This window comes from Neomonachus schauinslandi, chromosome 11 (assembly GCF_002201575.2).
Source record: "Neomonachus schauinslandi chromosome 11, ASM220157v2, whole genome shotgun sequence".
NCBI lineage: Eukaryota > Metazoa > Chordata > Mammalia > Carnivora > Phocidae > Neomonachus > Neomonachus schauinslandi.
Window position 1 is genome coordinate 26,636,006 of NC_058413.1, and position 14,594 is coordinate 26,650,599.

At 35.1% G+C, this 14,594-nt stretch overlaps 1 protein-coding gene across 1 annotated transcript in view; it reads left to right on the forward strand.

The window, feature by feature from the left end:
• CSTF3 (cleavage stimulation factor subunit 3) overlaps positions 1–14,594 on the forward strand; it is a 69,889-nt gene that overhangs the window by 36,733 nt on the left and 18,562 nt on the right. Inside the window, exons 4-6 of the mRNA XM_021685343.2 lie at positions 12,651–12,683; positions 13,079–13,176; positions 14,476–14,542. Coding sequence (XP_021541018.1) covers positions 12,651–12,683; positions 13,079–13,176; positions 14,476–14,542 — 198 coding nt within the window. The remainder of the gene's footprint in view (positions 1–12,650; positions 12,684–13,078; positions 13,177–14,475; positions 14,543–14,594) is intronic.

The window sequence follows — 14,594 nt, forward strand, 5'->3', positions numbered from 1 at the left end:
TTTTATAAAATTATTCTTCTAAATTGACAGTATAATGCTCCTTTTTTTTTTTTTTTGAAGATTTTATTTATTTATTTGACACAGGCACAGCGAGAGAGGGAACACAAGCAGGGGGAGTGGGAGAGGGAGAAGCAGGCCTCCCCCTGAGCAGGGAGCCCGATGCGGAACTCGATCCCAGGACCCTGGGATCATGACCTGAGCCGAAGGCAGATGCTTAATGACTGAGCCACCCAGACGCTCCAGACAGTATAATACTCTTTCTAAACCATCTTATGGAGGTGGGCTTTTTCAGTTCAAATTTTAACAAGAATTACAGAACTCATAGGTTTTTATAAAAGGTACACTTTTACATTTCCATAGATATTTCAGTTAGTGTAATATTAATTCGCCAAGTTAACTTTGATTTAGCAACTGTTTATTGAATGTTCTATGTTGGGCACTATTCTAGGTGCTGTGAAATAAACTGATGAAAGTCAGTGCCTTTGTGGGATTTTTTTAATGATATTGACTCATTTGTTTTCAGATGGGCCAATGGAATACTGAAAAAATACAGTTCGTATAGCAGGCTTTCATACACAGTTGTCACAAAAGCTAAATATGTGGGTGAATAAAAATTTTGGAATTAAATGGTTCAATTTTAAAAGGCAAGCATAATGAAGTGGCATCAAAGGAATGGAAGTTAGGAGAAAAGACGAAAGGAAAAGTGAGTTTGTCATTATTTAAAAGGGAAAATAAAGCTGGTTTTTTTTTTTTTTTAAAGGGTAACACAATACATGTTTATTGCAGAAAAGCTAGAAAAGTTTAAAGGGGGAAAATCGTATTCCCACTACTTTCCACCACTGTTGGGTTCTCTAGGTGTAGCTATCTATAAAATCTTAAGACTTTTTGTAACTTAGGTTTTCCACATGTGTTACTTATACCAAATTGCTTTTAAGCCAAAGTAGTCCATTCTAGATAATGTGCTATTTAACCAGTCCTTTATTGTACATTATATTGTTTCTAGTTTTTTGCTTTATAAGAAACTTAACAAATATGATTTTACTTAAATACCTTTACACATTTATAATAATTTCTTCAGATTGACTATTTAGAATCGGTATTTCACTATCAAAGGTTGCTGCCATGATCTTTCAAATGAGCCAGGTAAGGGCCTTTTAAATTGCTTCCAAATTTCAGTAAAAATGGCCACTGTATAGTTTGCCCAGGAATAGAGAGGAAAAGACTAAATAAATGTACAGACTTGGCGGAAAAGATGATTAGGAGATTGGTGAGCATATTTTTAAATGCAACATGGAATTAGGTCATTTTAATAACTGCATGTAGGACTGAGAAAGCTAGAATTGAGTCATAATACCAATGATGATTCTGGATTGGTTTTTTTTTTTTGGATAAAATGACAAGGGTATGAAGGGCAGAGTTGCAGAATTATAATTTCTGATCTAAAATTAAGAGTATTTGAATAGAAGCACTGATTTTAAAAGTGTAATATTTTAATCTGAGGCATGCAGTGTAAGTTTTGTAGAATGAGAAAATGGATTTTTTTCCACATTCATGAATCTGTGTTGATAAGGAAATTGAAGAGTAGGCAAGTTGCTCCAAAAGTAGAGAAATGTAATCCACTAAATTTGTATCCACTTCATTATGGAAGCATAATCTTGTTTTTCCAGAAGTGATTTTAAATCCAGATGAAGCATTACTCATGATACTACATATCTAGTATCAATGTTATACTTGATTTAGCAATGTAAAAGCATATATAGAATTAGGGTCAAGGAAATGAATAGAAAAAATTATGATGCCATTGAAAATTGGCAAGCGAAATGGTATTTTGATACGAATTTATCAAAATGAGAAGGAAATTGATTAGTGAAACTAGAATGATTCACAGTAGAGGAGTGACTAAAATATGGCTTTTGTCCAATGATAATTATTAATTTTTAAAATAGCAGTTCTCAATTTGTGAAATTGCAAATGTACTGAGAAGTATAGTAAGAGAAGAAACAATTGTAAAGAGTTTTAAGTAAATGATTTCCCACTTCAAAAATTTTCCCCTCCAGGGGCACCTGACTTGGTCGGAAGAGCATGTGATTTTGATCTCTGAGTTTGAGCCCCATGTTGGGTGTAGAGATTACTGGGGGAAAAAAAAACTCCACACGTTTAAAAAAAAAAAAAAAGTATGACTATACTCATGGAAGATTAACTCAGCAAATGAGTAGAGTGAGATACTTTCTAAGGTGATACATAAAGTTCTTGTGATAATCTTAGAGAAATTATATACTGAATAGTATTTTAAGTTTGCCTGAAAGGGTTTTCATTTTTTTAAGAGGACAACTCATAAAAGCTGAAAATTAAGGTAGCATAGAAAACGGTATAAATGGATTGGAAAGAAACTGTTAGACCTTTGAGGGAAGTGAATCAATACATCTGCTTAAGCATTACTCAAGGTGCACATTGGTACTGTTTTGAGATCAGTAGCTTATAAAGCTGTTTTTTTGACATTCCTACTAGCTCAAAGATCTCAAATGATTGTACATATTTCTCATTTCTCATTCTCAATTTTAATGTACAGGGATTTTGGGGGGGGTGGGAAGCAAGAGTGAGCAGGGGAGGGCCCGAGGGAAGGGGAGAGAGAATCTTAAGCAGGTTCCACACCCAGCATGGAGTCCAACACAGGGCTTAATCTCACAACCCTGAAATCATGACCTGAGCAGAAATCAAGAGTCAATGCTTAATCGACTGAGCCACCCAGGTGCCCCTAATGTAAGAATTTCAATGCCACAGGGCAATTTTGAGGAAATGATGGGGAGGTGGCATAATAGTGCTAGAGTGGCAAAACCAGTTGAGCCCATTGATGATTGGTGACTTTTGATACTTAAGACCAAATTACTTTTCTCAAAAAGGAAGATATTCTGCTCTATTTTCCTTATCAAAATTTGAAGGATATCCTAGAAAAATAACGTTTGGCATAATGTTGACAAAATGTTTTTACTGGGAGCAAAGAATTTAGACATTAAGTAAAACAGGCTGTGTCTATAGATGTCAAGTGGTGGTTGTTGACAGATGTCCTGTAAATTGGGGCAGAATCAAATTTAGATGAAAGTTTACCTTGATGGTTTTGGTTGAAATCAATTTTGCCTGATTTACCTATCAATTATTTAACTTTTTTATTTAGCTTTGTAGGCCTGGCTGAGAATTTCAGAGCATTTAAAAATGAATCTAAAATGGAGATGTTTATAACCAGAGAAAAATGCCAGTGAATTACTCAGAAGAATTTACTGCCCCAAAGCACCTATGATTTTCTCTTTTAAAAAACCCATCTCTCTTTACTGCAATAAAATTTGTTATAGGAAATGTGTTATGGAAATACACAACTGAGACAAATCTCAATTCTCCCGGTGATAATAGTTTTGGTAGCAGTTTTATGTGCATTTCTCCTTAGTTTATGTCTCTTGCACTCTAGACTGGGGAGGGTGAGGGGGATAAGTAGATGGGTAAACATACCAAATGTGTAGATATTTTTATTTAGTATTATAAATCTACATCATTGCGTTTGAAGTTTTATGTATATATGTATACCCTGTTCCATTGTTTAGACAAAGCGTAATTTACTTAGTCATTCTGCCTTTGGTCGTTTAAGTTTCCAAATTTCTGTATTAGAAGCAATCTTTCAGTGAACATTCTCATACATATACCTTGCCAAAGGTATATGTATGAGAGCAGTATAGAGTGCAGTCGTTAAGAACTCAGTTGTGCAATCATGGGCAAGTTTCTAAACTTCCTATGCCTCAGTTTTCTCATCTTTAAGTAATAAAAATAGTACTTTATTTACTTGAGTGGTGTTCTAGGATTAAATGAGTTAATACATATATACTCTTACTAGAGTAGTGCTTAACATTAAGTATTTAATAAATGCTGCTAGTATTAACAGTATTTTGTATTGATTTCAACTTCTAGGAAGTTGAATTGTTTCCAACTTTTAAATTTAAATTTGTAATAGATAAGCTGTAACTTTTATTACCAGACCCACTGATCTTTTTTACTCCCACATTCCTTTTGACCTGTGGCATATCCTACCGTTCACCAGTTCTCTTTCTTACAGTGTTCTTTAACTACTTAGATGTGATTTTGTCCTTTTTCTCTCATCTTATGTACTCATTAGGGTTCTGTTCTTTTTCTCTGCCTGGTAATGCATGTTTTTTTGAAATTAGTCTTTGTGTATATTCTCTGCTTTAGGGAATATACCTAATGTCTTAGGCATTATATACTCTGGTATATATATAAATTCTTTTAAAACAAATGACTAGAATACAGATTCCTTATCCCCAGTCTAATTTGAAAACAAATACCTTATCTCCTAACTTTAAACTGTTTCTAGTCACGTATCATTGTATGGCCATCTCATATAAATCTAATAAAAAGTAAACTTTACAACAACTACCATAACATTTCTAATTTTTGTTCTCATGAAAAAATATGTCTGTTGCTGTTCCCTCTATATTACTGGTTTTCTTCCTGTTTCCCCTCCCCCAAGTTCAGGGTACTGTTATCCCACTTAAGGATGACAGCAGCAGCCTCTTAGCTATTATTCTGTCAGCTAGTACCTACTTGCTTCATCCCATAGTACCAAGGCCACCTCAGTCTTCCTCACCTGCACCTCCCACCCTACTACTGATGAGCCATAGTTTCTGTACATTCGTTATTGGTGACATCCAATTTTTTGTGCATCAGATTTAAACTCTGCTTAGCTTTTTAGGCCCTTTGTAGTGGACCTCTACCACAATTAGCCAACCTGCTTTCCTAATACATGTTCTCATGTGGATGTTTTCACTGTTCCACAGAAAATTCCAGAAACTCATGTCATTGATTTACACAAGCCTTTTTTTCTCATTAATGGCCTGGATTCCACCTGCTCAGTGAAACTTTCCTTGGTAACTACAATTTGCATAGAATTCATTTTCCTCCAAATTTTATAGGACATGGAACATATACAAAATAAAGTTAGTCCTGTGTTCTTTCCAATAATTACTTTATGCATCCAAGTAGATTACAAGTTCTTTAACAGAGTTCAGTTTCATATTCTTATATCCACTTGGTAAATCCTATGCACACACTGGGTACTTTTTTTTTTTAAGGTTTTATTTATTTACTTGAGAGAGAAAGTGAGAGAGTGCATGAGCAGGTGAGGGGGAGAGGGAGAGGAAGAAGCAGGCTCCCTGCTGAGCAGATCCCAGGATTCCGGGATCATGACCTGAGCTGAAGGCAGATGCTTAACCGACTGAGCTACCCAGGTGTCCCAAGGATACTGTTCAGAAAAGTGGAAGGTCAATTAATACTAATTTGATTAGTATGAAGTATTGAAATGAATGTAAACTTAATCTAGAACTGAAGATAATCATATTTTTGCTTGGCATATATATATTTTTAAGATTTTATTCATTTATTTGACAGAGCACAAGCAGCAGAGCTGCAGGCAGAAGGAGAGGGAGAAGCAGGCTCCCCTCTGAGCAGAGAGCCCAATGCGGGGCTCGATCCCAGGACTCTGGGATCATGACCTGAGCCGAAGACAGACGCTTAACCGACTGAGCCACCCAGCTGCCCCTGCTTAGCACATTTTAATTTTAGTCCTAATGAGACTGTAACAGTGGTCTATACGTTCCATTCATATTTAACAATATATTATTTCTGTGACACATTTTAAGTGCTTGGAGAGCTGAAATTTATGGGACATAAACAGGTTTATCTAAATCTGTATATGTATATGTAGGCATACATTTGTAACTACATTTACAAGAAAGGTTTATTTACATAGAAATTTACATAGAAAAGTTAATGTTATAGAAATAATACCATATAATGTAGGAAAAAATAGGAAGTACAGATGAACAAAAATTTTAAAACTGCCTAGTTTATTTACCTGACTCCCTCACTAAAATAGAATTCCACGAGTTACAAAACTTAGTTTAACCCACCACTATCTCCAGTGCTAGAAAAGAGCCTACCACATAGGCACGCAATTATTTGTTAAATAAAAATGAATTTATTTGCAGACAGTCCTTCGCTGATATTGGGACTGGGTGGTGGAAAGGAGAATGTTCTGCAGCTACTCCAGCAACTTGAACACTGTTGGTCTGTCTTAAAGTGTCATTCTTCAGTATCTCCCAAATTCCTTAAAAACTACTTACATTCTGTAATCTTCCAAGACTTTTTCTCAAGATAGAAGATTGGAGAGCATTGGGAAAGAATAAAGGAATGGAAGATAGGGTTTATAATTAGGATAACATTTGCTTTCAGCTTTCAAGTTTGGGGTGAAACTTTTTGGATAATTAAGACAAGCAGGATGAGGCAACTTCTGTAGCTCAAACTCAATTTAAATTGTCTTAAGTTCCACAAAAGTGCATGTGCTTTAACTTTGGAAAAGATGTAGGGAACAAATTAGGAATGCAGGTTTACAACTAATTCGTTTATTCATCACATTTACTATAAGCAACCGCTGTGTCAATTCACTTGAGATGCCCCTGCTGGGTAGCTGCGTAGTATCTTCACACACAAGCACTGGGGCGCCCGGCTGGCTTAGGCGCTGGAGCATGCGACTCTTGATCTGAGGGTTGTAAGTTTGAGCCCCACGTTGGGTGTGGAGATTACTTTAAAAAGTTAAATCTTAAAAAACAAAACCATAAGCACTGACTTCTTAATTGGTTACTATATAAAAACCTAAACAAAGTATATAGAGATCTACTTTTTCTTTTAGATTGTTTTGCTTGTTCATAGTTACCCTGTCATTTGGGTTTATTTGTCAAGTATGTTTTTGAACCATTTAAAATACAATTATTAATGATTATTTTAATTGACAATTTTGCAAATAGTGTTTTTGTTAGAATTCTGATGTTATGGGATCTGTTTTCTTTTCCCAAGGTTTAAGAAAAATAATTGAATTTGAAGAAATAAGCCAAAATGCTGTTGACACATACAGGTTTATTTGATAGGAAAAATGTTAGTTCAGTGAAATACGAAAAATGTTCCAACATCAAAACTAATTTAATTTTGAACAGCTAAATATTGGGGCTCCTTTAGATTTCCATATAAAAATGTTCCAGGTAAGGGCATAGTTAATCTAAACTGTTAAAAATGGATGTTACCACCATTAGTCAAAGGTTTATTAAAACTTTTTTTCTCTTCTGACCCAGTTTATATTTTACAAAATTAAATAATCTGCTGTAAGTCATCATAACTTCCAATAATTACCCAGAGGATAGTTTTAGTTCCAGAAGTTGAATGTTCCAACGTTCAATGAGTGCTTGGGAAATAACTGTGGAAATTAAGAAATGACTGGAAATAGGAAATGTTCAAAAGTGTTAGGGATGGGGGCGCCTGAGTGGCACAGTTGGTTGGGTGACTGCCTTTGGCTCAGGTCATGATCCTGGAGTCCCAGGATCAAGTCCCGCATCAGGCTCCCTGGTCAGCAGGGAGTCTGCTTCTCCCTCTGACCCGCCCCCGTCTCGTGTGCTCTTTCTCTCTCTCTCTCATGCTCTCTCTCTCAAATAAATAAAATCTTTAAAAAAAAAAAAGTGTTAGGGATAGATCTATGTTTATTCAGTGTTATACTTGTTTTACCCTGCCCCAAATAACCAGTAACCCAAATAACCCCAACTTCAATTAAATTTAAAGTTTAATGAATCTTGATAGTATTCCACGTATCTCCCCCCTTTATAAAATAAAAATAATTCCTAGGAAGTTGACACTTAGAAAATTTTTATTCCTGGGACACCTGGGTGGCTCAGTTGGTTAAGCTTCTGCCTTCGGCTTGGGTCATGATCCCAGAGTCCTGGGATTGAGTCTCACATCGGGCTCCTTGCTCAGCTGGGAGCCTGCTTCACCTTCTGCCTGCCACTTCCCCTGCTTGTGCTTTCTCTCTCTCTGTCTCTCTGACAAAATCTTAAAAAAAAAAAGAAAGAAAATTTTTATTCCTTTCCCTCCACAGCAACTTTTCATGTCTTGGTAAACTTCAAATGATTTATCAAAAAAGTAATATTGTAATTGTATGACAAATTCTTATGATAAACAGAAGAATCAGTATTAAAAATTATCCTTAATTTTTTCTTATAATGATGTTTTAAATTATAATATAACCACATTAGAAATTTTGAAAAAACAATCATTCCATCGCACTAACACAAGTTATTCATATTTTGGTATAAATCCATCCGCTTTAAAAAATTTTTGCATTAGGATAACTTGGGATTCCTGTTAAAAAAACGTATAAGTCCACACTTCCTTTTTTTTTTTTTTTTTTCATTTGAGAGATCAAGAGCACATGCAGGGGGAGGGTTAGAGGGAGAGGGAGAAGCAGATTCCCCACTGGGCAGGGAGCCCAGGGAGGGGCTGGATCCCAGGACCCCAGGATCATGATCTGAGTAGAAGGCAGACACTTAACTGACTGAGCCACCCAGGCGCCCGCAGAAGTTCACACTACTCGGGTGATTGCACATTAAAGTTTGAGAGCTGGAGACGAAAGATAATTTTTTTAAAGAGCCCCTGTTATTTTCATTTCAAAATTACATAACGTACTTTTATTATTTATTTTTAAGTAAACTCTACACCCCCAATGTGGGGCTGAAACTCATGACCCCAAGATCAAGAGTTGCATGCTCTACCAACTGAGCCAGCCAGGTGCCCCCATAACATTACTTTTAATAGATTAAGTTATGAGCAAGTTCTAGTAAGCTTTGTAAAATTTATGTGTATGTATATAATGGGCTTATTAAATGGAGGCATTTTCCATTGGTTAATGACAGATCCAGGAATCTCTGATGTCTAAGTTCAAGTTAAATTATTTTAATTTATTTTTTTATTTTTTATTTTTTTTCATTATTTAAAAAATTTAAACCAAGCTTTTGTTATCAGGTAGATTCCTGTACAAGCCTATATAACTGCTAAATATTAAGAATATTTAACTTCTAGTAAGATGTTTTCATATAAGTACTAGACAATAACACCTAGGATAATAACGTTTTAAAGAAGAAAAATGGACCAGTAGGGTGACCAAAAGCAGGATGTTCACATGTTCTTGTGCTGGTTATTCACCAATGTGGAATTTTTCACCAGAATGGAATTTGAATATGATCTGCAGCATAACTTTTGCTTTTCTCCCCAGTGGGGCCAATTATAACAACATTGCTTTTTTTGGCTATTTAGCTCTGTTTAGAGACTATGTAATGAAAAGTTTATACTCCTTTAGTTCATAATTTTGTTAATTGGTATGATTTATACATCTGGAATGTCTAAATGCTTTATTTTCTTTTCAATCCTTGGAAACTGTTTATAGTAAATGTTCTTATCATTCCTGTTTTATAAGTGGGAACACTGATGCTGAGAGAAATTCAGTATATGATACAAGGTGATCAAATTCTTTTCATTTTTATCACACTGCTTTACCAAAGCAGGTTGACATTTTAAAATTTGAATGTTTAAAAAGTAATGAGATGATAGCTGCAATGTTAATGCTATCAGGATAGCCTCTAGAGAGGGGCTGTTGAATATTTATTGGATGAATTAATGAATAACCATCAGTGACCAGGTATTCAAGACCAGAGAATTCTGTAGTTTTTCTACATACACGTATTGAATGTAATACCAATTGAAGCAATAAATAATGAATCCAAGATAGAGGACCAATTCATGTAGGAAAAAACCCAGATTTTTTGGTTTCTATCTCTTACACAAAAATAGATTTTTTTAACTTAAATGCATAAATGAAATCATGTATGTACAGTCTCTTTTTTCTTGTCTCTATTCTTCTACCCTTAGAACTCTGCCTGCTATAACTGTATTATCAACTTTGTGTGTATATCATATTTTCTTCATGCTCATAAAATCATCTACAAACATAGATATGTACAATTAAGATTTATTTTTGATCGTTTTATAAAAATGAATTATACACATTTTAATCTTTTTTTCATTCAATAAAATCATGTGAAACTCTCCCAACTTACCCTTTATATATAGCTTTAATTCATTTTATATGGATATATAATATTCCATCATGTGGATGTACCATAATTTATTAAACCATTTCCTTGTTGGTGGACATTTACTTTGTTAACTGTTTTTGCTGCTACAAAGTTAGCAGTAAATAACTTTGTACAACACCTTTGTATCCTGATGCTTTTGTTTCTGTGGGGTAGATCTGAGAGCAGAATTGCTAGGTCAAAAGGCATATTTTTTTATTTGAATAGATTTTGCCAATGGCTTTCCATAAAGGTCATAACAATTCATATTTCCTTGAGCAGTGTATGAACTCCCTTTCCTCATACCACTTCAGTAGTTGTTAATACCTTTTTTAAGCTTTTACCATACTGACTGGTATAAAGTGATATCTATTATTTTGTTTTTCCCATTTTGGAAGTTCGTATGTATTGCCACATTATTTTTAACTGTTTGCATTCACTCTTCTGGGAATTGCCTATTCATATTCTTAGCCAGTTTTCTCTATGAGTGTTGGTTTTCCTGGCCAATTGTGAGAACTGTATATAGTTTGTACTCTGCATTTGGGAAGCTGGTGACTTGAACTTACTTCACTCCCACTTTCAACTCAAGCTATTTACCTCTACTGACCAAGCAGGGGAATGCAAGGAAACCTCAGGTTTTATGGCAGCCTCAAAGAAGAGGGCTGGTGGAGAACTTCAGGCAAAAAGTAAGAAACTGACCCATAAAAATACTTGGAATGCCTCAACTGCCTTTCTACCCCTAGAGGAATGTTGACATCAGCGTGGCTCCAGGAAACGAAAAAGGATCAGAACCAGCAGGCTGAATCCTCCCTACTCTTGAGCAAAGATTTCTTTCTGGTTCTATGTCCAAGGACTATGACCAGCCTATTTGCTGTCTACACCTGCTACACAGGTTTGATGGTAGAGAAAGGGTCAACTACCTAGGTCTGCCAACACTGAGCTTCAGTGAATAGACAGAAAAAACAGCTGCACCTCTAAGGATCCAGCAACAAGAAAGGACTGCTAACTAAAACTGTCGGGACAGGCCCCTAACAAAATAGAGGAGAGAGACAATAACTTTAACAAAATAACATGAACCACAGCAATATCGAAAGTACAGTATTTTTAAAAAACAAGACAAAAACCCATTATTTTTGAACTAACTATAGCAGTAAGTCAAATGAAAGAGAATGGTAACATGGAGACCTAAATTTTTGGCCTGGAAAATCTAGTGGAAGAAATAGTTTTAAACCTGGACCAAAATTCAAAGACAGGGTAAAAATAATAGATTTTGAAGATAGAGCAAGGAGATCTAATGTGCATGATCCGAGTTGTAAAGGAAAAAAAGAACAGATGGAAGAGAGGCAGTAATTCTTAAAAAAATTCTTGAGCTGAAAGATCCCTGTATCTGTAACTTCAAAGGGCATGCTGAATTTGTGCTAATGGAATAATAAATGGCAATTACTCTGTGCTCACTTTGCCAGGCAGTGTTCTAGTGGCTTCACATTAACTCGCTAAGTCCTTATTAACAGCCTTAGAAAATAGGTACTATCATCCCCATTATTCAGATAAGGAAAAAAGAGGTTAAGTGGATAGTCCATGTAAACCCAAGAGGTCTGACTCCAGAGCCTGACTGAGCTACCTCAAAGCTGCCGCAAAACTTACATATAGCGTCTTAAAATGTATGAACTCTGAAGATCAAGAGGAAATCTTACAAGTTCCAGAGAGAAAGAGCAAGTTATCAGCAAAAGAAAAAAAAGTCTGTCATCAAAATTCTCATCTGCATCACCTTAAGCTCATCTGCATTTCTATAAAATAGAAAATTTACATATACTACTGAGAGAAAAGGACCACAAGCCAAGATTTCTCGAACCAAATTAATCACCTACCATCTGATGAAGATACTCAGAGAAAGGGATATCTAATAACATTTAACCTTGGTCTTCGCACCTGTTATTCCTCCTGCTTGGAGTAACTCCTCCCTTTCTTTACCAGCCTAACACCTCATCCTTAACATCTTCACTTTTTCCAGGAAATTTTTTGCAAGTCCCCAAGTCTGAGTTTTATGCTCCCCCTAAGTGTACCCATAGCACCCTATATTTCCCCCATTTTGACACAACTTTTCCCCATAAAATTTCAAGTCCTCTGAGGACACAGGCAGACACTGCATGTTTTGTTCGCTGTGGTAGCCACAGTTGCTGCCACAGTGCCTAGAATATAGTAGGTTGACTGGGTGACTAAAATGTAATTGTAGTCAAAGTTAGCAAATCTTTTTGCTACCATACTCAGATTGTTCTAGTAGTAGCTATTCTGGGAAAACAAAGCTTTAAGTAAAGTTTGTCTTCAGTAGATACATAAAGCTTTATTCAAGTATGCCTTCTATATATTTCTGTATCTACCTTGTGACTATAATTTTACAAAATTTGAAATTTATAAAATTTCAACATAAATGTATGAAAAGCTGTATGTGTAGAATCAGTTCACATAAGGCACATTTATAATGCATAATTATCTAGGTCATGCTCAAAATTCTGTTATGTGTAAAGCAGAATTAGTTCGAAAGTGTAGGGATGAATTTGCAAGGTTAGTCAAAAAAGTCTGGCATGGTATTTTAATACTCTAAAAACAATAATGTTAATTCTGTATTTTTCTGTTTCTCTTCAGATAAAAGCTAAAAATTATGACAAGGTTGAAAAGGTGAGTCCTCATAAACATGTTTTGAATTTTATGCTGAAGTTTAACTTAGGACTTAACAAACATAGGCAAATATAGTAAAATGGTAACAATTGTTGAATCTAGGTAGTGATTATATAGGAATTCCCTGTACTTATTCAGTTTTTTTTGTATGCTTGAAAATGTTCATAATAAAAATTTTGGAAAAGAAAGTATTTATACTCCACTGACCAAAATCATCAGAATGATTTTGATTATCTAACCTGAAAATAGGAGGGATTTGTTAAATTTGCCATTTATCTGTAAGAAGATAAATTCATGAAAAGAGCTGACTTTGTTTTTTTTAATATTTCATTTTGCCCATGTACATGTGGAGTTTATTTAACTGTGGTTCTGATAATATTTTCTTGTACTTATAGCTATTTCAGAGATGCCTTATGAAGGTTTTGCACATTGATTTATGGAAGTGTTATCTTTCATATGTTCGAGAAACCAAGGGTAAACTGCCAAGTTACAAGTAAGTTAAAACAAGATCTTAAGAATACAAGTCATCTCCAGGCACACAGTCCATCCCACATAAACTCACACCTTCTCTTAACTCTGGGGAGAAGAGACTTAGGAATTTGGAAATTCAGGGTTACCTGAGAAGTCAGTAAAACTCACAACAAGGGCTTCAAAGAAAGTCTTATTCTGGAGAATTGAATCACCCACGCCCTTCTGTGTTGAAACATTACATTTGCAACACCAGATCACTTTGTTGGTAGGCTTGTTGTCAAACTTCATAAAAAGCATCTATTACTTGTCCTAGCACTACTCTTGGCAGCTTACAGTGCAGCGTGCTGCCTACGTATTCGAAGGCGTCTTTGACAGTTCTCTCGGAGTGTAACTCCCCGCTACGGCTTACACCCACCTATCCATCCTCACAGAAACTCAATAATGGATCTTCTCAAATAGCTATTCTTGTGTATAACAAACAAGCTATTTCTATAACTAGAATTCTATCTTTATTTCCTTTTCCTCATTTCCTTCCTCTTATATTGAAGAGGAAGTTCTTTCTTCTTAAATTTTACTTCAGAGCTAATACATCTTCAGACATAACTTACCTCCTTAATCAGAGAACCAAATATTTCCACATTCGAATCTGCTTCATGTAAGATTAGGCAATTTAAAGGATATAAGGATAAGTGAAACATGGGCTTTATCTTTGATGAGCACACAAACAGTAGGTAAAAGAAAGTATATAAATTAATGACATTGACAAACTAAACACAAAAGAACTATTTTCTCTGTGTACTTGCAAAGATATCTTCACATTTTTCCTTATTCAAAGGTTCAAATGCTGTTTTGATCATATGATGAGAAGTTATAATTGTTTTTTTTTAAAGGTTTTATTTTTAAGTGCTCTCTACATCCAACGTGGGTCTTAAACTCACAATCCCAAGATCAAGGGTCACATGCTCCACCGACTGAGCCAGCCAGGCATCCCATATGTTTTAGCTGTAGATATATTTTAATAACAAATACTTGTTTTTAAAAAAACATGTCTTTCAGGGTGCCTGGCTGGTTCAGTCAGCAGAGCATATGACTCTTGATCTCGGGGTTATAAGTTTGAGATCCGCGATGGATATAGAGATTACTTTAAAATAAAATCTTTAAGAGGGTGGCTGGCTGGCTGAGTGGGTAGAGCATGTGACTTTTGATCTTGGGGTTGTGAGTTCATGCCCCACGTTGAGTGTAGAGATTGCTTAAAAATAAAATCTTAAAAAAATAATAAAATCTTAAAAATAAGCAAACATGTCTTTCATATTTATTTCAGAGAAAAAATGGCTCAAGCATATGACTTTGCACTAGATAAAATTGGAATGGAAATTATGTCTTATCAGGTAGAGTTAAGTTTTTTCCATATATACACTTAATAAATTTGAAAATATAAAG